Raw genomic sequence first — 25290 nt, 5'->3', positions numbered from 1 at the left:
GCTGGGAACTGAACTCAGGACATCTGGAAGAGCAGTCAGTGCTCTTAACTACTGAACCATCTCTCTAGCCCCCTGCCTCTGACATTTTTTAACCTTGAAGATAAGAGTGCCTTTTTATATGTTTGGAATTGTTAAAACTAAAACTCAAGAATGTCTGATAGACCTTACATGTGATACTTACTACTCAGTTCTTCACAAAAAGTTTGCTTGCTAAGGACATTGTCAATGTTTTTTCATATGAAGTTGAAAATTGCTCTTTTCACATCTGCAAAGAATTGTTTTAGAATCTTAATGGGGATTGCATTGAATCTATAGATTGCTTTTGGTAAGATGGCCATTTTCATGGTGTTAATCGTAACAATGCATGAACATTGGAAATTTTTCTGTCTTCTGAGTCTTCTTTGATCTATAGAATGCCATTTGGCAGCATTATCAAATTATGAAATATATTATAAAATATTAATAAAATAATGAGTATAAAGTTTTATATATTTTTAAAATTTATTGGTATAAGGTAATTTTGGTTTGTAGATATTGCTCAGAGAAGTAAATCAAACAGTACATATGGGTAAGGTTGAAAAGAAATCATTGTGGGCTAGAGAGATGACTCAGTGGTTCAGAGCACTTACTGTTCTGGCAGAGTACCTGGATTAGGTGCCCATCACCCATACAGAGGCTTACAACCATCCATAAATCCAGACCCAGGGGATCTAATGCCTTTTGTGTTCTCAGAGCCCTGATTGTTGGTATACAACGTGTAGTTGGTATACAAATATATATTCAAACAAAACACCCATACACGTAAAATAAAATAAAAAATGTGCATTGTAATTGTGCGCAAGTATGGCTTATTGTTTAAAAAAAGTATGAGTGTGGCTTAAAAATAAAGTAGAAAACTCTGCTGTTTGCTTTGTTTGTACTATTACTATTGTATAGGCTTCCAGTCTTTGTTAGTATTTAATTTTTCCTCATCTTTGATATGTACTTTAATGTTTCTGAAAAAAAAGCTAGTATTCATTTCTATACTGAAAAGACATATGGTAAGTATTCCACAGTTATCCTGAGATTATTGGACCCTGGCATGAGAGTATAGTTTGAAAATACATAACCAGCATGTTTCTTTTTTTTTATTTCTTTTTTTTATTTTCTTGATTGAGACATAATCCAGCTAAAATATTGTCTAAATATCCAAGTAAACACTTTATAAATGAAGGCATGTAGGTGGCCACGGGTATAGGAAAGCATGTTTCCCACCACTAATTATTATAGTACTCTAAATCAAAACCACATACTAGGTAGAATGTCTGCTATCAAAAAGAAAAAAATAAAACAAACAAACAAAAAGCATAAAAACCCACCTACTGTCAAGGTAGAGCAAAACCAGAGCTCAAATTCTTAACTTTTATGCTACTGATAAGGATTAGGGTAGTAAATCCATTATGGAAAACAGTATGCAGACTCCTCAAAGCCTTCAATACTGGACTGCTATAGTATCTAGCTAGCTTGTCATTGGGTGTATAGCCAAAAGATAAGAAATCATCATCTTCTCCATGGGAGTCATTTGTTATATTAATTGTGCCTTGGGTATTCAGAGCTTCTGGGCTAATTAATGTCCACTTATCAGTGACTGCATTCCCTGTGTATTCTTTTGTGATTGAGTTACCTCACTTAGGATGATATTTTCCAGACATATGGGGAGGGGGGAACTGGGAAAGGGGAAATCATTTGGGCTGTAAACAAAGAATATAGAAAATAAAAATATATAATAAAAGAAAGAAATCATCATCTTGGAGATACATTGCATGCGCTGATTAGTTTTATGTCAGTTTGACACAAGCTAAAGTCATTTTAGAAGAAGGAACCTCAATTGAGAAAATGCCTCCATATGATCTGGCTGTAGGACACTTTCTTAGTTAATGGTTGATATGTGGAGGCCCAGCCCACTGTAAGGAGTGCCATCTCTTGGCTGATGGTCCTGCATTCTGTGAGAAAACAGACTGAACAAGCTGCGAGGAGCAATGGAGAAAGCAGTGCCCCTCCATAGTCAACTCTTGCCTCCAGGTTCCTATCCTGTTTGAATTCCTGTCCTGGCTTCCTTCAGTGGTGAACTGCAATGTACAAGTATAAGCCAAATAAGGCGTCTCCTCCCCAACTTGCTTTTGTTCATGATGTTTTATCATGGCAATAGTCACACTAACTAGGACATTGTTCTGTGTTTCTTGTAGCCCTGTTCAGTGTCCTGTCTGTGGTTTTAATGACAGTAATATAGACTGCAGAAAATAGACTCTAAAAATGTGGAAGCTTGGCATGACACCCATTATCACAAGTCTCAGAAGGCTGAGGCAGAATGATTCTGTAACCAGCCTGGGTATAAAGAGACCTTACCTCAAATATCTGGAAAGGACCCTGTATGGTGGTACACACCTGTTATCCCAGTTCTTAGATCTTGGAGACCTGAGGACCAGGAGTTCAAGGTCATCCCTAGCCAAAGGATGAGCTTTGCTTGGCAAAGCCTAGCTTGCCTGTAGCCCTGCTTCTAGATGCATGAATGAATGGAGAATTTTGGCTAAAAATTGAAGAACTTTTTAAAGGATATTACCTCAATATTATTAACATTTCGAAAGGAGAGTTTGAAAATACCTTATACTGTGGTTACTGGATATTCACTTTTTAAAGACTAGCAATAAAGCTAGTTATAATGATACTTATAGTATGAAGATATCTGTGATTTTATTAGTGATAATAGAGGAGAAAATTTGCATGTAAATTATTTGCCAATACTTGTAACAAGTCTAGCCTTTCTGGCTCTAGTAACATCTGTGTGTGTGTATCTGTGTCTGTGTGTGTACAAAATTCTTAAAATTTTTCTGTGCATTCTAATATTTGAATATATGCTTACAATTTTTTCAGAAATATATATACATTAAAAGTTTCTTTTTTCCTATTAATAACTTGAGAATGAAAATCATTTACTAATAGACTGATGTTCATGTTCAGCCTATATCTATTTGTTAGTTTGTGGAGAATTCTAACTATTTTGAAATAAATTATTTGGGAAAGAGAAGAAATGAAAAAATATAGAGAAAAAATTTACCATGTAGAATTAAAATAATTAATTTGCATTCTTAAAGTTCTAGTTCTACCTAGTATCTAACATAATTTTTAGGGTTGTTTAGTTTTTCTTAAATTGGATATTTTATTTGTTTACATTTCAAATGTCATCCCCTTTTCTGGTTTTCCCTCTGCAAATCTGCTATCCTATCACCCTCTATCCTGCTTCTGTGAGGGTGCTCCCCCACCCACTCACCCACTCCTGCTTCACAGGCCTGGCATTCCTCTACACTGGGCCTCAAGCTTTCACAGGACCAAGGGCTTCCCCTCCCCTTGATGCCAGATAAGGCTCCTTCAGCTCCTTCAGCCCTCCCCTAACTCCTCCATTGTGCTCAGTCCGATGGTTGGCTTCCAGCAGAGCATCTGTGTGGATTGGTCAGGATCTGGAAGAGCCTCTCAGGAGACAGCTGTATCAGGCTCCTGTCAGCAAGCATTTCTTGGCATCAGTAAGAGTGTCTGGGGTTTGGTGTCTGTATGTGGGATGGATCCCCAGGTGGGGAAGTCTCTGAATGGCCTTTCTTTCAGTCTCTCTTCCACTCTTTGTCCCTGTATTTCTTTGGAAGCAATTTTGGGTTTAAGTTTTGGAGATGGGTAGGTGGTCCCATCCCTCAACTGGGGGCCCTGCCTCACCTCTGGATAGAGTCTCAATAGGTTCTCCCTCCCCTTGTGGGATATTTTAGCTAATGTCATCCCTGTGGGGTCCTGGGAGGCTCTTGCTTTCCTGGCATCTGGGACTTTCTGGTACCCCCACTTCCCCATTCCCCATTGCTTCCTCTGTTCAATTTCCTCCATCTCCGCCCATACCTGATTCTGACCCTCTTTTTCCTCTCCCCCTCCTCTCTTGCTCCTAAGTTCCTCCAACCCTCTGCTTCCCTTGATTATATTGTATAATCCTCCTTCTAAGTAGTGCTGAAGCATCCACTCCTTGGTTTTCCTTCCTCTTGAGCTTCATGTGGTCTGTGAGTTGTATCGCGGGTATTCCAAGTTCTTTACCTAATATCCACTTATCAGTGAGTATTTACCTTGTGTGTTCTTTTGTGATGAGTTACCTCACTCAGGATGATATTTTTTAGATCCGCCCATTTGCTTTGAATTTCATGAAGTCATTGTTTTTAATAGTTGAGTCGTATTCCAATGTTCAAATGTTCTTGGGGCCATTTACTTGGAAAATTGTTTTCCAGCCTTTTACTCTGACGTAGTGTTTGTCTTTGTAACTGAGGTCTGTTTCCTGTATGCAGCAAAAATATTGGTTCTATTTATATATCCAGTCTGTTAGTCTATGTCTTTTTATTGGGGAATTGAGTCCATTGATGTTAAGAGATATTAAGGAAAAGTATTTGTTGCTTCCTGTTATTTTTGTTGTTAGAGGTGGAATTATGTTTTTTTGGCTATCTTCTTTTGAATTTGTTGAAAGAAGATTACTTTCTTGCTTTTACTTGGGTATAGTTTCCCTCCTTGTTTTGGAGTTTTCCACCCATTATCCTTTGTAGGGCTAAATTTGTGGAGAGATATTGTGTAAATTTGTTTTTTGTCATGCAATATCTTGATTTCTCCATCTATGGTAATTGAGAGTTTTGTTGGGCAGAGTGGCCTGGGTTGGCATTTGTGTTCTCTTATGGTATGTATGAGATCTGCCCAGGATCATCTGGCTTTCATAGTCTCTGGCGAGAAGTCTGGTGTATTTCTGATAGGTCTGCATTTGTATGTTATTTGACTTTTCTCCCTTATTCCTTTTAATATTCTTTCTTTTCTTTTGTGCATGTGGTGGTTTGACTGTTGAGTGACAGGTGGAATTTCTTTTCTGATCTATTCTTTTTGGAGTTCTGTAGGCTTCTTGTATGTTCATGGGCACCTCTTTCTTTAGGGAAGTTTTCTTGTATAATTTTGTTGAATATATTTGCTGGCCCTTTAAGTTGGGAATCTTCACTCTCTTCTATGTCTATTATCCTTAGGTTTGGTCTTCTCCTTGTTTCCTGTATTTCCTGGATGTTTTAGATTAGGAACTTTCTGCATTTTGCATTTTCTTTTTTTTTTTATTAATTTTTTCTTTATTGATGTATTTTTTATTTACATTTCAAATGATTTCCCCTTTTCTGGGTCCCCACTCCCATAAGCCCCCTTCCCTCCCCCTGTTCCTCCATCTACCCCTTCCCACTTCCCTGTTCTGGTATTCCCCTATACTGTTGCACTGAGTCTTTCCACAACCAGGGGCCACTCCTCCATTCTTTTTGGACCTCATTTAATATGTGGATTATGTCTTAGGTATTCAAAGTTTCTAGGCTAATATCCACTTACCATTGAGTGCATACCATGATTGATCTTTTGAGACAAGGTTACCTCACTTAGTATGATGTTCTCCAGCTCCATCCATTTGTCTAAGAATTTCATGAATTCATTGTTTCTAATGGCTGAATAGTACTCCATTGTGTATATGTACCACGTTTTTTTTTGTATCTATTCCTCCGTTGAGGGATACCTGGCTTCTTTCCAGCTTCTGGCTACTACAAATAGGGCTGCTATGAACATAGTGGAGCATGTGTCCTTAATGCATGCTGAAGAATCCTCTGGGTATATGCCCAGGAGTGGTATAGCAGGGTCCTCTGAAAGTGTCATGCCCAGTTTTCTGAGGAACTGCCAGACTGATTTCCAAAGTGGTTGTACCATCTTGCAATCCCACCAGCAGTGGAGGAGTGTTCCTCTTTCTCCACATCCTCGCCAACACCTGCTGTCTCCTGAGTTTTTGACCTTAGCCATTCTGACTGGTGTGAGGTGAAATCTCAGGGTTGTTTTGATTTGCATTTCCCTAATGATTAATGATGTTGAACATTTCTTAAGGTATTTCTCAGCCCTCCAAAGTTCTTCATGTAAAAATTCTTTGTTTGGCTCTGTACTCCATGTTTTAATGGGGTTATTTGGTTCTCTGGGTTCTACCTTCTTGAGTTCTTTGTATATATTAGATATTAGCCCTCTGTCGGATTTAGGATTGGTGAAGATCCTTTCCCAATCTGTTGGTTGACGTTTTGTCATTTTGACAGTGTCCTTGGCCTTACAGAAACTTTGTAGTTTATGAGGTCCCATTTAACAATTCTTGATCTTAGAGCGTAAGCCATTGGTGTTCTATTCAGGAACTTTCCCCCTGTGCCCATGTCCTCAAGTGTCTTCCCCAGTTTCTTTTCTATTAGTTTCAGTGTGTCAGGTTTTATGTGGAGGTCCTTGATCCATTTGGAGTTTAGCTTAGTACAAGGAGATAAGAATGGATCAATTCGCATTCTTCTGCATGCTGACCTCCAATTGAACCAGTACCATTTGTTGAAAAGACTATCTTTTTTCCACTGGATGTTTTCACCTCCTTTGTCGAAGATCAAGTGACCATAGGTGTGTGGGTTCATTTCTGGGTCTTCAATCCTATTCCATTGATCCGCTTGCCTGACATTGTACCAATACCATGCAGTTTTTATCACTATTGCCCTGTGGTAAAGTTTGAGGTCTGGGATACTGAATCCCCCTGATGTTCTTTTACTGTTGAGAATAGTTTTAGGCATCCTGGATTTTTTGTTATTCCAGATGAATTTGAGAATTGCTCTTTCTAGCTCTATGAAGAACTGGTTTGGGATTTTTATGAGGATAGCATTGAATCTGTAGATTGCCTTTGGCAAGATGGCCATTTTAACTATATTAATCCTGCCAATCCATGAGCATGGAAGATTTTTCCATTTTCTGAGATCTTCTTCGATTTCCTTCTTCAGAGATCTGAAATTCTTGTCATATAGGTCTTTCACTTGTTTGGTTAGAGTCACCCCAAGATACTTTATGCTGTTTGTGGCTATTGTGAAGGGTGTCATTTGCCTAATTTCTTTCTCAGTCTGCTTATCCTTTGAGTATGTAAAGGCTATTGATTTGCTTGCGTTGATTTTGTAGCTAGCCACTTTGCTGAAGTTGTTTATCAGCTGTAGGAGTTCTCTAGTAGAGTTTTTTGGGTCATTTAAGTATACTATCATATCATCTGCAAATAGTGATAGTTTGACTTCTTCCTTTGCAATTTGTATCCCTTTGACCTCCTTATGTTGTCTAATTGCTCTAGCTAGGACTTCAAAAACTATATTGAAAAGATATGGAGAGAGGGGGCAGCCTTGTCTAGTCCCTGATTTTAGTCAGATTGCTTCAAGTTTCTCTCTCTTTAGTTTGATGTTGGCTACCAGTTTGCTGTATATTGCTTTTACTATGTTTAGATATGGGCCTTGAATTCCTGTTCTTTCCAAGACTTTTAGCATGAAAGGATGCTGAATTTTGTCAAATGCCTTTTCAGCATCTAATGAAATGATCATGTGTTTTTTTTTCTTTGAGATTGTTTATGTAGTGGATAGCATTTATGGATTTCCTTATATTGAACCACCCCTGCGTCCCTGGGATGAAGCCTACTTGATCATGGTGGATGATCATTTTGGTGTTCTTGGATTTGGTTGTCAAGAACTTTATTGAGTATTTTTGCATCGATATTCATAAGGGAAATTGGCCTGAAATTCTCTTTCTTAGTTGGATCTTTGTGTGGTTTTGGTATCAGCGTAATAGTGACTTCGTAGAATGAGTTGGGTAGTGTTCCTTCTGTTTCTATTTGGTGGAATAGTTTGAAGAGTATTGGGGTTAGGTCTTCTTTGAAGGTCTGATAGAATTCTGCACTGAAACCATCTGGTCCTGTGTTTTTTGGTCGGAAGTCTATCTATGACCCCTTCTATTTCTTTAGGGCTTATGGGTCTGTTTAGATGGTCTATTTGATCCTGGTTTAATTTTGGTATTTGGTATCTGTCTAAGAAAATGTCCATTTCCTCCAGATTCTCCAGTTGTGTTTCTTTGACTGTTGTATCCATGTGTTCTATGGTATCTTCTGCACCTGATATTCCCTCTTCTATCTCTTGTATTCTGTTGGTGGTGCTTGCCTCTATGACTCCTGATCTCTTTCCTAGGTTCTCTATCTCCAGGGTTGTCTCCCTTTGTGATTTCTTTATTGTTTCTATGGTTTTGTTAAATTCCTTCACTTGTTTGGTTGTTTTTTCCTGAACTTCTTTAAGGGATTTTTGTGTTTCCTCTTTAAGGGCTTCTAGCTGTTTACCTGTGTTCTCCTGTATTTCTCTAAGGGAGTTATTTAAGTCCTTCTTAATGTCCTCAGTCATCATCATGAGATGTGATTTTAAATAAGAATTTTGCTTTTCTGGTGTGTTGGTGAAACCACCATAACTTGCTGTGGTTGGAGAACTGGGTTCTGATGATGCCAAGTAGCCTTGATTTCTGTTGCTTTTATTCTTGCACTTGCCTTTCGACATCTGTTTGTCTGTGGTGTTAGCTGGTCTTGCTTTCTCTGATTGTGGCTGTCCCTCCTGTCAGCACTCCTAGGAGGCCAGTTCTCTTCTGGCTGGATTTGAGCCATGTGGCACAGTGTCCACTCCGGGATGCAGACGGAAACCAGAGAATCCTGTTCCTTGGTTCCTATGTCTTGAAGGCTCTGTGTGGGTCCTTCTTGGGCCAGGAATTTGGGCAGAAGTGGTGGTCTCACCTGTGCTCTCAGGTGTGTCAGTACTCCTGGGAGACCAGCTCTCTCCTGGTGGTATTTGAGTATGGAGAGATGTGGTACAGGACCAGTTCCAGGCACAATGGGAACCAGAAGGATACTTTGTTAGTTTTTATAGTTTTATTTTTTAATTTAATTTTTACAAGCTTATTTATTTATACATTTATATATTAACATCAAGCACTGCCCAGTCTATCTCTCACAGAGACCTTTCCCTGTCTCTCTCCCATTCTCTTCTTAGAGAGTGGGGCCCTGCTGGGTTCCCCTCCCCCTTGGCGCATCAAGTCTTTGCTAGAGTAGTAGCATCCTCTCTCACTGTCTGCCAGACAAGGCAGCCCTGTTGGAATGGATACCTCAGCCAGGCTTTAGCTTTAGGGATAACACCCCTCTCTGTCCCCCAAGTGCTCCAGTTGTTGGGAGACATACATGGAGACTGAGCTGCACTTCTGCTGCCTGGTTGCAAGAGGTGGCTCTTCTGGCTCTGTGTTCCCACTGCTAGGCATCCTGGCTAAGGTCACCTGCACCGACTCCTGGGAGCCTCCCCCATCTTAGGTCTCTGGGGCTTGCTAAAGATTCCCCCCAGCCCCCACCCCTGGCAGCTGTAGATTTCCATTCATTTTCATGGCCCTCTGGGTCTCTTTGCACACCTGATTTTGCTTCCCAAACCCCATTCCTCTTCCCCTCCTCTTTCCCACCATTTACCTCTCTCCCTCTGCCTCCATCATGGGAATAGATGCCAGATTTGCTTGTAACTTACATGTTTTCACAGTGTACAGATTCATAAAAATTCTTTGTTTCCTAATTTCAGCCTTAGGTATACCCTATTTTTAGTAGCTAGAAATTTGTGTGCATAACTGTCTAATATATTTCAAAATGTTTTTAAAACTACAAAATACTTATTCAATTTTTAATATTGTTTTGCCTTTAGATATTAAAATGCATACAGTGGTGAAAAAATTATCCTTAATTGAGAAGATTATTGGATATTTAAATGAGTTCGTGGGTCAAGATGGCAAGGTAAGACAATAAAATTTCGACATTTCTTACAGGCTGACTCTTTTGTAAAGAAAGGTTATTTCTGCATGCCTTTGTGGGTGTGGTGTACAGGTGTATGTGTATGTTTCTGTGTGTGTGTTGTATGGTGCATTCATATATGCATGCAGGTGTACTTGCCTGTGCATAGATGTGTGGAGGCCAGAAAGTGAAACTGTATATCTTCTTCTTTCCCTCTTCAAATTATTTTTTGAGACAGGTTTTTTTCATTGAACCTGTAATTAACTCAGGGTTTTTGTGGGGCTAGCTGGTTAGGAGTCCCCAGAATCCATCTGTCTTCACCCATCAAATTCTGGTTTATTATACCGAGATTGTCCATTGATGCTTGAGATCTTATCTAGGTCCTTCTGCTTGCAAAGCAAGTAATTTCCCCACTGTGTCATGTCTTGTCTCCAGCCCAATAGGTTGATTTAATTGGTTTGAAACTGAATTTAGAGAGAATACTTGGATTTTTAGTCTCAAAAGGGATATCCATTCATTTTCTTTTTAATGTTTTTATTTCTAAAAATAAAGCTTTGTAAAGGAGAACTAAGCTTAGTTTTATTTATTTTTTACTTTTTAAAGAATTTTTTATTATATATTTGCCTTATTTACATTTCAAATGGTGTCTCTTTTCTGCATTACCCTTCTGTAAAGCCCCTATCCTATCTCCCTTCCCTATGGTCCCCCCTCTTCCCCCCAATTTCCTGACTTGCATTCCCTGATTTGGGGGAATCCAGCCTTCATAGCACCCATGGTCTCTCCTTTCACTGATGTCTAAAATGGTCATCTTCTGCTACATATGTAGATGGAGACATGGGTCCCTACATGTGTACTCTTTCGTTGGTGGTTTAGCCTCTGAGAGCTCTGGGGATACTGGGTGGTACATATTGTTGTTCTGCCTGCAGGTCTCCAAACCTCTTCAGCTCCTTGGGTCCTTTTTCTAGCTGCTCCATTGGGGACCCTATGTTCATTCTACTTGTTGGCTATGAGCTATGGGTATTTTGATTTACTTTCCAATAAGGATCAAAGTATCAACACTTCCTTCTTCTTGAGCTTCATGTGGTCTGTGAGTTGTATCTTGGGTGTTCCAAGGTTTTGGGCTAATATTCACTTATCAGCAAGTGTTCAATTTTCTTTTTTTTTTTTTTTTCTTTTTTCTACAGGAGTGACTTTTATTTTATTTTATTCCATATATTCTTTATTTACATATCAAGTGATTTTCCCTTTCCTGGATCCCCTCTCCCCAAAAGTCCTATAAGCCCTTTCCCCTCCCCCTGTTCCCCAATCCATCCCTTCCCACTTCCCTGTCCTGGTATTCACCGACACTGCTGCACTGAGCTTTTCCAGGACTAGGGGCCACCCCTTCCTTCTTCTTGGGTATCATTTGATATGTGCATTGTGTCTTGGGTATTCCAGGCTTCTAGGCTAATATCCATTTATCAATGAGTGCATACCATGAGTGTTGAGACTGGCTTACTTCACTTAGGATGATGTTCTCCAGTTCCATCCATTTGTCTAAGAATTTCATGAATTCATTGTTTCTAATGACTGAATAGTACTCCATTGTGTGTGTGTATATATATATGTGTGTGTATATGTATATATATATATATATATATATATATATATATATATATATATATACCACATTTTCTGTATCCATTCCTCCGTTGAGGGACATTTGGGTTCTTTCCAGCTTCTGGCTATTATAAATAGGGCTGCTATGAACATAGTGGAGCATGTTTCCTTATTACATGCTGGGGAATCCTCTGGGTATATGCCCAGGAGTGGTATAGTGGGGTCCTCTGGAAGTATCATTCCCAGTTTTCTGAGGAACTGCCAGGCTGACTTCCACAGTGGTAGTACCAGCTTGAAACCGGACCAGCAGTGGAGGAGTGTTCCTCTTTCTCCACATCCTCGCCAGCACCTGTTTTCTCTTGACATTTTGATGTTAGCCATTCTGAGTGGTGTGAGGTGAAATCTCAGGGTTGTTTTGATTTGCATTTCCCTGATGACTAAGGATGTTGAACATTTCTTTAGGTGCTTCTCAGCCATTCCGTATTCCTCAGGTGAAAATTCTTTGTTTAGCTCTGTACCCCATTTTTAAGGGGAATGTTTGGCTCTCTGGAGTCTACCTTCTTGAGTTCTTTGTATATCTTGGATATAAGTCCTCTGTCGCATGTAGTGTTGGTAAAGTTCGTTTCCCAAACTGTGGGTTGCCATTTTGTCCTTTTGACAGTGTCCTTTGCCTTACAGAAACTTTGTAGTTTTATGAGGTCCCATTTGTCAGTTCTTGATATTAGAGCATAAGCTATTGGTGTTGAGTTGAGGAACTTTTCCCCTGTGCCCATGTCCTCAAGGGTCTTCCCCAGTTTCTTTTCTATTAGTTTCAGTGTGTCTGCTTTTACGTGGAGGTCCTTGATCCACTTGGAGGTGAGCTTAGTACAAGGAGATAAAGATGGATCAATTCACATTCTTCTGCATGCTGACCTCCAGTTGAACCATCACCATTTGTTGAAAAGGCTATCTTTTTTTCCACTGGATGCTTTCACCTACTTTATCGAAGATCAAGTGACCATAATTCTGTGGGTTCATTTCCGGATCTTCAATTCTATTCTATTGATCTACTTGTCTGTCACTGTACTAATACCATGCAGTTTTTAACACAATTGCTCTGTAGTACTGCTTGAGGTCAGGGATACTGATTGCCCCAGAAGTTCTTTTACAGTTGAGAATAGTTTTAGCTATCCTGGGTTTTTTGTTATTCCAGATGGATTTGAGAATTGCTCTTTCGAAGTCTATGAAGAATTGAGTTGGGATTTTGATGGGGATTGCATTGAATCTGCAGAATTGCTTTTTGCAAGTTGGCCCCTTTTACTATATTAAACCTACCAATCCAAGAGCAAGGAAGATTTTTTCCATCTTCTGAGGTCTTCTTCGATTTCTTTCTTCATAGACATGTTCCTGTCATACAGACCTTTCACTTGTTTGGTTTGAATCACACCAAGATACTTTATATTGTTTGTGGCTATTGTGTAGGGTGTCATTTCCCTAATTTCTTTCTCCACCTGTTTATCCTTTGAGTATAGGAAGGCTACTGATTTGCTTGGGTTAATTTTATAACCAGCCACCTTGCTGAAGTTGTTTATCAGCTGTAGGAGTTCTCTGGTGGAGTTTTTTTTGGTCACTTAAATATACTATCATATCATCTGCAAATAGTGAGAGTTTGACTACTTCCTTTCCAATTTGTATCCCTTTGACCTCCTTGTGTTGTCTAATTGCTCTAGCTAGATCTTCAAGTAGTATATTGAATAAATATGGAGAGAGAGGGCAGCCTTGTCTAATCCCTGATTTTAGTGGGGTTGCTTCAAGTATCTCTCCATTTAGTTAGATGCTGGCTACTGGTTTGCTGTATATTGCTTTTATTATGCTTAGGAAGGGGCTTGAATTCCGGTTCTTTCCAAGACTTTTAACATGAAAGAATGCTGAATTTTGTCAAATGCTTTTTCAGCATCTAATGAAATCACCATGTGGCTTTTTTCTTTGAGTTTGTTTATGTATTGGATTACATTGATGGATTTCTGTATATTGAACCATCCCTGCATCCCTGGGATGAAGCCTACTTGATCATGGTGAATGATTGTTTTGATGTGTTCTTGTATTCGGTTGGCAATAATTTTATTGAGGCTCTTCGCATGAATATTCATAAGGGGAATTGGTTTTCTGTTTTTGTTGGATCTTTGTGTGGTTTTGGTATCAGCACAATTGCGGCTTCATATAACAATTGGGTAATGTTTCTTCTGTTTCTATTTTGTGGAATAGTTTGAAGAGTATTGGCATTAGGTCTCCTTTGAATGTCTGATAGAATTCTGCACTAAAGCCATCTGGTCCTCTGCTTTTTTTGGTTGGGAGACTGTCAATGACCACTTCTATTTCTTTAGGGGTTATGGGTCTGTTTAGATGGTTTATCTGATCCTGATTAAATTTTGGTAGTTGGTATCTCTCTAGGTAATTGTCCATTTCATCTAGATTTTCCAGTTTTCTTGAGTATAGGCTTTTATAGTAGGATATGGTAATTTTTTGGATTTCTTCAGTTTCTGTTGTTATATCACCCTTTTCATTTCTGATTTTGTTAATTTGGGTACTGTGTCTGTGCCCTCTGGTTAGTCTGGCTAAAAGTTTATCTATCTTGTTGATTTTCTCAAAGAACCAGCTCCTGCTTTGTTGATTGTTTGTATAGTTCTTTTTGTTTCAACTTGGTTGATTTTAGCCCTGAGTTTCATGATTTCCTGGCTTCTACTCCTCTTGGGTGTATGAGCTTCTTTTTGTTCTAAAGCTTTCAGGTATTCTGTTAATCTGCTAGTGTATGGTCTCTCCAGCTTCTTTTGTAGTCACTCAGAGCTATGAGTTTTCCTCTTAGCACTGCTTTCATTGCGTCCCATAAACTTGGGTATGTTGTGCTTTCATTTTCATTAAGTTCTAAAAAGTATTTAATTTCTTTCCTTATTTCTTCTTGACCAAGGTATCATTGAATAGAGAACTGTTCAGCTTCCATGTGTATGTGGGTTTTTTTTTTTTTGTTGTTGTTGTTGTTTTTGTTGCTATTGAAGTCGACCCTTATTCCAAAATGATCTGATAGGAGGAATGGAATTAGTTTGATTGTCTTATATTTGTTGAGGTCTGTTTTGTGACCAATTATATGGTCAATTTTGGAGAAGTTACCATGAGGTGCTGAGAAGAAGGTATATCCTTTTGATTTAGGATGAAATGTTCTATAGATATCTATGAAGTTCATTTGGTCCAAAACTTCTGTTAGTTTCACTGTGACTCTGTTTAGTTTGTGTTTCCCTCATCTGTCCATTGAAGAGAGTGGGGTGTTTAAGTCCCCCACAATTATTGTGTTGGGTGTGATGTATGCTTTAAACTTTAGTAAGGTTTCCTTTACGAATGCAGGTTGGGTACGATGTTTTCTTTAAACTTCAGTAAGGTTTCCTTTAGGAATGCAGGTGCCATAAATGTTCAAAATTGAGAGTTCTTCCCAGTAGATTTTTCCTTTGATGAGTATAAAGTGGCCTTCTGTATCTTTTTTGATGACTTTTGGTTGAAAGTCTATTTTATCTGATATTAGAATGGCCACTCTGGCTTTTTTCCTGGGACCATTTGCTTGGCGTACTGTTTTCCAGCCTTTTACTCTTAGGTAGTGTTTGTCTTTGACACTGAGATGCGTTTCCTGGATGCAGCAAAATGTTGGGTCTTGTTTACAAATGCAGTCTGTTAGTCTTTGTGTTTATTTTTGGGGAATTGTGTCTATTGATGTTAAGAGATATTAAGGAATAGTGATTGTTGCTTCCTGCTGTTTTTGATGTAATTTTTATGTTTGTGTAGTTATCTTCTTTTGGGTTTGTTGAAAGGAGATTACTTTCTTGCTTTTTCTTGTGTATAGTTTCCCTCCCCTTGTTGGTGTTTTCCATTCATTATCCTTTGAAGAGCTGGGTTAGTGGAAAGATACTGTGTGAATTTGTTCTTGTCATGAAAAACCTTGGTTTCTCTATTTATGGTAATTGAGAGATTTGCTGGATATAGCAGTTTGGGTTGGCATTTGTGTTCCTTTAGGGTCTGCATGATGTCTGCCCAGGCTCTTCTGTCTTTCATAATCTCTAATGAGAAATCCGGTGTAATTCTGATAGGTCTACCTTTGAATATTATTTGACCTTTTTCCCCTTATTGCTTTTAATATTCTTTCTTTATTTAGTACATTTGGTGTTTTAATTATTACATGATGGGCTGAGTTTCTTTTCTGGTCAAATCTATTTGGAGTTCTGTAGGCTTCTGGTATGTCATGGGCATCTCCTTCTTTAGGTTAGGGAAGTTTTCTTCTATAATTTTGTTGAAGACATTTCCTGGCCCTTTCAGTTGGAGATCTTCACTCTCTTCTACGCCTATAATTCTTAGGTTTTTGTCTTCTCATTTTGTCCTGGATTTCCTGGATATTTTGGGTTAGGAGCTTTTTGCATTTTTCATTTTCCTTGACTATTTTTTCAATGCTTTCTATGGTATTTTCTTCATTTGAGATTCTCTCTTCCATCTCTTGTATTCTGTTGTTGATTCTTGGATCCATGATTCCTGACTTCTTTCCTAGGTTTTCCCTGTCCTGATTTGTCTCCCTTTGTGATTTCGTTATTGTTTCTACCTCCTTCTTTAGATCCTGGATGGCTTTGTTTAATTCCTTCACCTGTTTTGTTGTGCTTTTCCTTAGTTCTTCAAGGGCTTCTCGCTGTTTACGTGTGTTCTCTTGAATTTCTTTAAGGGTGTTATTTATATCCTTCTTGAAGCCCTCCATGATGCCCTCCGTCTGCATCATAACCGGTGATTTTAAATCCAAATCTTGCTTTCCTAGTGTGTTGGGGTATCCAGGACTTGCTGTTGTGGGAGAATTGCATTCGGATGGTGCCATATTGCCTTGATTTCTGTTAACAATGTTCCCATGTTTGCCTTTTGCCATCTGGTTATCTCTGATGTTAGTTGGGCCTGCTGTCACTGGCTGGAGCTTGCCCCTCCTGAATCTGTGCCTGTAGGCCTATCTCAGCAACCTTGTGTGAGCTGCTTTCTCCTGGCACAAATTGCTGTGGTGCTGCAGAGTTCCTGGGTGCAGGTGGAGTCCTGGTGCGGTGTGTCCAAAGTAATCCTCTACTCTGGTGAAACCTGCTTACCAGTCTGTTGCACAGTCACAGAAGCAAAGATGACAGCCGAGACCCACTCTCTTGTAGTTGTATTTGGGTATGTACCTCTGGCCCAGATATCTCTGGATGCAGTCTGTGCTGGCTGTCTCCTCCTCATTGGCTGCTGGGTGTATAGCTGGCTTCCTGTACTGCTTGGAGATGGTATGCTGTGGCTGAGGGTGTTCCCGATCCAGAGGTGGAGGCCCTTGCTGGAGGCCTCCGGACTGGATCCTCTGCTCTGCAGGGCTGGACTCAACCTGTGCAGGCTGCCTCTTCCTAGCTGGCTTCTGGTTGTATAGCTGACTTCCTGCATTGCTTGGAGATGGCATGCTGTGGCCAAGACTGTTCCCGATGAGTGTCTCATTTTCTGAGGAATTCGCAAAATGATTTCCAGAGTGGTTTTACCAGCTTGCAATCCCACCAGCAATAGAGGAGTGTTCCTCTTTTTCCACATCCTCACCAGCATTTGCTGTCCCCTGAGTTTTTGATCTTGGCCATTCTGACTGGTGTGAAGTGGAATCTCAGAGTTGTTTTAATTTGCATTTCCCCGATGATTAAGGATGCTGAACATTTCTATAGGTGTTTCTCTGCCATTAGGTATTCCTCAGTTGAGAATTCTTTGTTTAGTTTCATACCCCATTTTTTTAATAGGGTTATTTGGTTCTCTGGAGTCTAACTTTCTTCAGTTCTTTGTGTATATTGTATATTAGCCTTCTGTCAGATGTAAGGTTGGTGAAGATTTTTTTCACAATTTGTTGGTTACCCATTTGTCCTTTTGACAGTGTCCTTTGATTTACAGAAACTTTGTGGTTTTATAAGGTCCCATTTGTCAATTCTTGATCTTAGAGCATAAGCTATTGCTGTTCTGTTGAGGGACTTTCCCCCTGTGTCCATGTCCTCAAGGGTCTTTCCCAGTTTCTTTTCTATTAATTTCAGTGTGTCTGGTTTTATGTTGAGGTACTTTATCCACTTGGACTTGAGCTTTGTACAGAGAGATAAGAATGGATTAATTTGAGTCCTTCTACATGCTGACTGCCAGTTGACTCAGCACCATTTGTGGAAAATGCTGTCTTTTTTCTCCACTGGATGGTTTTAGCTCCTTGTCAAATATCAAGTGACCGTAGGTGTCTGGTTTCCTTTCTGGGTCTTCAATTCTATTCCATTGATCTTCCCGCTTGTCTCTTTACCGATACCATACAATTTTTATCACTATTGCTCTGTAGTAGAGCTTGAGGTCAGGGGTGGGATTCCACAAGAAATTCTTTTAATGTTGAGAATAGTTTTTGCTATCCTGGGTTTTTTGTTATTCCAGATAAATTTGGAAATGGCTCTTTCTAACTCTATGAAGAATTGAGTTGCAATTTTGATGGGGATTTCATTGAAACTGTAGATTGCTTTTGGCAAGATGGCCATTTTTACTATATTAACCCTGCCAATCCATGAGAATGGGATATCTTTCCATTTTCTGAGATCTTCAGTTGTTTTCTTCAGAGACTTGAAGTTCTTCTCATACAGATCTTTCACTTGCTTGCTTAGAGTCACACCAAGGTATTTTATATTATTTGTGACTATTGTGAAGAATGTCATTTCCCTAATTTCTTTCTCAGCCTCTTTATTCTTTGAGTATAGGAAGGTTACTGATTTGTTTGAGCTAATTTTATATCCAACTTTGCTGAAGTTGTTTATAAGGTTTAGGAATTCTCTGGTGGAATTTTTGAGGTCACTTAGCAATACTCTCATATCATCTGCAAATAGTGATACTTTGACTTCTTCCTTTCCAATTTGAATCCCTTTGACTTCCTTTTGTTGTCTAATTGCTCTGGATAAGACTTTTAGTACAATATTGAACAGATAGGCAGACAGTGCCTTGTCTAGTCCCTGATTTCAATAGGATTGCTTTAAGTTTCTCTACATTTAGTTTGATTTTGGCTACTGGTTTGCTGTATATTGCTTTTACTATGTTTAGATATGGGCCTTGAATTCCTGATGTTTCCAAGACATTTAACATGAAGAGATGTTGGATTTTGTCAAATGCTTTCTCAGCATCTAATGAAATGATCATGTGTTTTTACTCTTTGAGTTTGTTTATATAGTGGATTATATTGATGGATTTCAGTATGTTGAACCATCCCCGCATCCCTGCATCCCTGGTATGAAGCCTACTTGATCATGCTGGATGATAGTTTTTGATGTGTTCTTGGATTTGGCTGGCAAGAATTTTATTAAGTATTTTTGCATTGATATTCATAAAGGAAATTGGTCTAAAGTTCTCTTTCTTTGTTGGATCTTTGTGTGGTTAGATATCAGGGTAATTGTGGCTTCATAAAATGAGTTGGGTAGTGTTCCTTCTATTTCTATTTTGTGGAATAATTTGAAGAGTATTGGTGTTAAGTCTTCTTTGAAGGTCTGATAAAATTCTGTATTGAACCCATCTGGTTCTGGGCTATTTTTGGGAGACTATTAATGATATTCTATTTCTTTAGGGGTAATGGGATTGTTTAGATCATTTATCTGATCCTGATTTAACTTAGTACCTGGTATCTGTCTAGAAAATTGTCCATTTCTGATTTTGCTGATTTGGATACTGTCTCTGCCTGCTGGTTAGTTTGGCTAAGGGTTTATCTATCTTGTTGGTTTTTTTCAAAGAACAGCTCCTGGTTTGGTTGATTCTTTGTATAGTTCTTTTTGTTTCTACTTGATTGATTTCAGCCCTGAGTTTGATTATTTCATGCCTTCTACTCCTCTTGGGTGTATTTGCTTCTTTTTGTTCTAGAGCCTTTGGCTGTGCTGTTAAGCTGTTAGTGATGCTCTTTCCAGTTTCTTTTTTGAGGGACTCAGCTCTTAGTTTTCCTCTTAGCACCGTTTTCATTGTGTCCCAATGGTTTGGGTATTTTATGCCTTCATTTTCATTAAATTCAAAAATGTCTTTAATTTTTGTATTTCTTCCTTGACCAAGTTATTGTTGAGTAAAGTGTTGTTCATTTTCCATGTGTATGTGTGCTTTCTGTTGTTTTTGTTGTTATTGAAGACCAATCTTAGTCCATGGTGATGTGATAGGGTACATGGAATTATTTCAATTTTCTTATATCTGCTAAGGTCTGTTTTGTGACCAAGTGTATGGTCAATTTTGGAAAAGGTACTGTGAGGTGCTAAGACGAAGGTATATTCTTTTGTTTTAGGTTAAAATGTTCTATAGATATCTGTTAAATCCATTTGATTCATAACTTCTGTTAGTTTCACTGTTTCTCTCTTTAGTTTGTGTTCCCTGATCTGTCCATTGATAAGAGTGGGGTGTTGAAGTCTCCCACTATTATTGTTTGAGGTGCAGTGTGTGCTTTGTGCTTTATTAAAGTTTCTTTTATGATTGTTGGTGCCCCTGTATTTGGAGAATATATGTTCAGAACTGAGAGTTCCTCTTGGTAGATTTTTACTTTGATGAGTATAAAGTGTCGTTCCTTATCTTTTTTGATAACTCTAGGTTGAAAGTTAATATTTTTTGATATTAGGATGGCTACACCAGCTTGTTTCTTGTGACCATTTGATTGGAAAGTTGTTTTCTAGCCTTTTACTCTGAGTTAGTGTCTGTTTTTGTGCCTAAGGTGGATTTCCTGTATGCAGGAAAATGTTTGGTCCTGCTTATGTATCCAGTCTGTTAGTCTTAAGTCTTTTTATTAGAGAATTGAGTCCATTGATATTAAGGGATATTAAGGAGAAGTGATTGTTGCTTCTTGTTATTTTTGTTATTAGGGGTGGAGTTATGTTTGTGTGGTTATCTCGGTTTGTTGTAAGAAGATTAATTCTTCCTTTTTCTAGGGTGTAGTTTCCCTCCTTGTGTGGATGTTTTGTATCTATCATCCTTTGTAGGGCTGGATTTGTGGAAAGATATTGTGTATATTTGTTTTTGTCATGGAATACCTTGGTTTCTCCATCTATGGTAATTGAGAGTTTTGCTGGGTATAGCAGTCTGGGTTGACTTTTGTCTTCCTTTAGGGTCTGTATGAGATCTTCCCAGGATCTTTTGACTTTCATAGTCTCTGGTGAGCAGTCTGGTGTAATTCTGATAGGTCTATCTTTATATGTTTCTTGACCTTTTACCCTTACTGCTTTTAACATTCCTTGTTTAGTACTATTGGTGTTCTAGTTATTATGTGATGGGATGAATTTCTTTTCTGGTCAAATCTATTTGGAGTTCTGTAGGCTTCTTGTATGTTCATGGGCATCTCTTTCTTTAGGTTAGGGAAGTTTTCTTCTATAATTTTGTTGAAGACATTTACTGGCCTTTTAAGTTGGAAATTTTCACTCTCTTCTATACCTATAATACTTAAGTTTGGTCTTCTCATTTGTCCTGGATTTCCTGGATGTTTTGGGTCAGGAGTTTTTGCATTTGAAATTTTCTTTGACTGTTGTGTCAGTGCTTTCTATGATATCTTCTGCTTCTGAGATTCTCTCTTCTGACTCTTGTATTCTGTTGTTGATGCTTGGATCCATGACTCCTGACTTTTTTCCTTGGTTTTCTACATCCAGAGTTGTTTCCCTCTGTGATTTCTTTATTGATTCTACCTCTATTTTTAGATCCTGGATGGTTTTGTTCAATTCCTTCACATGTTTGTTTATGCTTTCCTATAGTTCTTTAAGGGATTTTCCCTGTTTACCTGTGCTCTCCTGTATTTCTTTAAGGGAGTTATTTATGTCCTTCTTGAAGCCTTCTATCAGCATCATGAGCTATGATTTTAAATCTAAATCTTGCTTTTCTGGTGTGTTTGGGCAACTAGGGCTCGCAGTGGTGGGAGAACTGGGTTCTGATTGTACTAAGGAGACTTTGTGTCTGTTGCTTGTGTTCTCGAGCTAGCCTTTCCACCATCTGGTTATCTCTGGTGTTAGTTGGTCCCGCTCTCTGGCTGTTGCTTGTCCCTCCTGTGTGCCTGCAAGCCTGTCTCAGCTCCCTGCGTGACCGGCTCTCCCCTGGCACAGAGTACTGTGGGACTGCTCAGTTCCTTGGTACAGGTGGGGCCCTGGGGACCCTGTCCCAGCTGTTCTGGCACTTGGGTGTTGTATTCAATGTTGCTTTTATTTTTAAGTAATTCTTAAAAATTAAACTAGTCATTTATTTATGGATATAAGGAATGTGTGCCTGAGTATCATGTGCGTGCTTGTTGCCTATGAAGGTCAGAGGAGGGCATTGGATTCCCTAGATGTGGAGTTATACACAGTGGAGAGCCACCTGTGGGTGCTAGGAATTGCACTTGTGTCTTCTGCAAGGAGAGGTTGGGCTCCTTAGCCACTGAACCATCTCTCCAGCCCAATGTTTAAAGTAACTCTTAATGTAATTTTAAAAATGTAATATTTAGCATCTTTTCATTTTAGTTTCATATACTTTAATGAGAAAGCAACTAAACTTAGAATAAGATAATGTGGTGTATTTTATCTCATTTCCTGCTCGCAGCTTATAGAATGCTTGATTCAGCCATGCCTCACACTTCTGAGGAAGGTTTTGTATGCTGACCCAGTTATCCGTGTTTCCTTGTCACAGCAGGCCTCTCTCTTGACCCTGCTACTAAGAGGTGAGTAAATATTGCCTGAAGGACTCCCCCTGTAGCTTTATGTGTTCCTTCTCTCACTGGAAGTAAAAGTTACTTCCCATTTTAGTAAAATGTAGCTGCTTATTAAACTGAAAAAGTGTTCTTGAAAAGCACTTAATGCATGTGGAAATGTCCCTTCTGAGAAATGTGAGGGAGCTTGGATTGGTCTCTGCACCTGCTTGTTAGTATGGAGTTTACTACTTATGTGAAGAGCAAGGCCAGCTGTGTCTTCTTCCTTTCCTTAGTGTCTGTGGCTTACTTCTGTTTGCCCTTGTACCTTTGTTTGTCATTTGCCTATGAGATCAGACTGGGATTGAGCCTGGAGACTCAACTCTTATCACACTGAGTGACTTATTTTACTCTGAGCATCTGTTTATGTATGTAATTTGAAGAAATATTTTAAAAATGAGCCTTTTAAAAAATCTAGGTTTGATTGGATTTTAATGATATTTAGATAGAAAATAGGAATTTATCTTCTTATCATTTGCTTTGGATACAGACTTTGGTATTTTTGTATGAGGGAGTGTTCTCTAGAGGGACAGAACATAGCATGAGCGTATTATGCAAAGAGATCTGAAGGCAGGCAAGCAGAGGGCACAAGTGCCTGAGAGTCTGTCTGTGCTGCTGCCCCATATCCAGCAGAGGCTGCTCGGCTCTGTCCAGTCAGGCCAGGTCCCACCGCTAGCTGAGCAGCAGCACTGCGTTCTCTGTCAGCACTGCGCTCACTCTATCTTCACCTTACTGCTTTTAATTTTTCTAAAGAGGCATTTAGGTCAAATATCTCTATTTTGTGTCCTATTAGGCATTGGTGAGATAAATAAGATTTATATTAGAATATATAATATTATAAAATAATGTTATTTTAGCATTTTCCCCTCAGTGATAATCTGCTTACAAAATAAATAGGACATGGTTTAAGAAACATTTGTGAAAGTCCAAACCAGGTGGAAAAAAAATTCTTTCATTTTTAAGGTCATAAAATTATATTAGTGGACTATGAGATTCTTTTTATAGATCTTTTTGTAGTGATCACCTGAAGGAGTAGCAAAACTAGACTTCTGATTTCATCTTTCCTCTTTTAAAACATTTATTCATTTTTTACTTGTTGCTTTTTCAAATTTATTTTTTTCAGACAGGGTATCTGTGTGGCTGTTTTTGGGTAGAGCTTACTATAAGGTAGCTTAGAACTTGAAGTGATCAGCTTGTCTCTGCCTTCTGAATGCTAGCATTATAGGTGTGTTCCACTATGTCTAGCTTCCAATTTTTTATTCATGTTAATAGTTACCTTATTAGCCACTTTTAATTTCATTTTGTCTCCCATTTGCCCATTTTCTTTTAAATTATTCAAATACTGCACTTACGAGTACCTAGCAGACACTGAAGCACTTTTGCATGTGTGGGATGGTGTTTAGAATTAAGCTGAGGTTATGTGTCTACCAGACAAGCGCTGCATCAACGAGCCACACCCCTAGCTTTCAAAAGCACTTTCAGTGGCAACATAAGCTGCATCCTTTTGGTATTTTTACCAATTGTTCTGTCATGTATATACAGGGAGATTTTAATTTTTTTACCAGCTACTCTGCCATGAAACTTTATTCCTCTGTAAGCATTTATGAAGCACATATTATATTCTAGGTGCAGTGGTAGGCCCTTTTATTAGAGTTATAAGTATGGCAAATGAATTGTCAGAGAGTTAAAGTCTTTGATAAATAGTTAAAAATACAGCATAATAACCCCTGAAGTGGAATTCCTGGTACCAGAGGAAGTGCTGAATGTATTAGTGTTGGGGAAGTGCTCTTGGAAGCATGTACCTAAGCTGGGATTTGAGTGTTATGTGGGAGTTCAGATGGACATGACTGACTTACTGATAATGGAAGAAGATACGTTTCACAAGTTTGCTCATTAGGAACAGTGGAATATGAAGGGGAAATGGAAGGATGTTGTAAGGATGGCAGCTCATGTAAGATCTGGTCAGCTGAAGAGCAGAGAGGAGCTATGTGAGATTTTTAGATGCGAACATGTATTTTAGAGATTATTCTGTCCTAGCATGGAAAATTGATTGACAGGCTTTAATGATTAAATAACCTTGCAAAGATCTGTTTTGAATTATAAACTTGCTATGATAGAACCTTATACTGTATTACAGGGATAGAATCTAAGTTAAATAGTGTAGGGACAGGAATAAGAATAGTGATGGAGTGGAGTGGGGGAGGGGGAATGGAGTCAGACGGCATGAGATTCCTGGGATTTGTACTTCAGAGATCAGCATCAGGGTGCAGATCTAACTCCATTGTTCAGTACAATAAACTTACATATAGTTTTTCAGCTAATCAGGTTATGGGTACATAATCAGTGGCCAAGAGGGCATTCCACATGTTGTCCTGCTGGATGTGAGCCCATGGCTCTGTAGAGGAGGGAGTCAGTCACTTGCGGAGATTCCCATTCCTGTGAAGAGGAGAAGCAGCCATCTCTCTGACCTCTGGATCTTTGTTCTGATTCGCCAGTGTGCAGGTGCCATCTTAGTTCATCTACCGTGTACATCAGAGCAGGGCTCCTGGAGGAGTGGCAGGAGCCTATTGGCACTGTGCTCTCCAGACCCCTTCTTCTGCCATCAGGTACATTCCCACACCCCCACTAGGTAGTGCTCATTTTACCAGGAGAGAGGGAGGAAATCAGGGTCTCACTGGCACTGGGAGCTTCAGCATAGTCATAACACCAGATATGTAGTAGTGACAGGAGAAGAACTCCAAATTCTTTATCTATTTTATTTTAAATGATAACAAATTACAGATCCCCATTGCAAAATTCCAGACAGTATAGAGCTATACAAAATAAAACTATGTAAGTTTTCATCATCTCTGTTTTTTTAAACTATCCCTAAAGAAGAATGTTGTTTTAATGTTTCCATTTGCCATATTATTGGATATTGTTTCAGATTTTATATTGGCAAAAATCTTATGCATGCACTGTCATTAGAACTGCTACTCTTACGCTGGAATATGCTTCTTTGGGCCAATTTCTTCTCAGATCTGCTATGGATGAGGGTGTCTTATTTATAAATTTTCTTGTAGATAAAAATAATAGTTCAAATAGGTTGTAGAGTAATGGGGATGGAAAAACGAGGCCGTTGAGGAGAAGATAACCAAACTAAAATGTGCGTGAAATTTTTCTACTTGAGTAAAGGATAAAACAAAGGAGTGTACTCTTGTGATATGGGGGAACTAGCATGGGGTGGGGTGCCAACTAAAGGTTTATGCAGGTATCACATAGGGGAGTGGGGGAA

The 25290-nt window shown here is 38.9% G+C and overlaps 1 protein-coding gene across 1 annotated transcript in view; it reads left to right on the top strand.

The window, feature by feature from the left end:
- Window positions 1–25290, top strand: part of Rttn (rotatin) — a 234439-nt gene that overhangs the window by 73670 nt on the left and 135479 nt on the right. The window contains exons 20-21 of the mRNA XM_052155468.1: window positions 9603–9691; window positions 21872–21989. Of these exons, the coding sequence (XP_052011428.1) occupies window positions 9603–9691; window positions 21872–21989 (207 nt within the window). The remainder of the gene's footprint in view (window positions 1–9602; window positions 9692–21871; window positions 21990–25290) is intronic.

Source organism: Apodemus sylvaticus, chromosome 13, assembly GCF_947179515.1.
Source record: "Apodemus sylvaticus chromosome 13, mApoSyl1.1, whole genome shotgun sequence".
NCBI classification, from domain to species: Eukaryota; Metazoa; Chordata; class Mammalia; order Rodentia; family Muridae; genus Apodemus; species Apodemus sylvaticus.
Note: the sequence above shows the minus strand (reverse complement) of the source record. Positions and strands in the feature narration are given on the sequence as shown.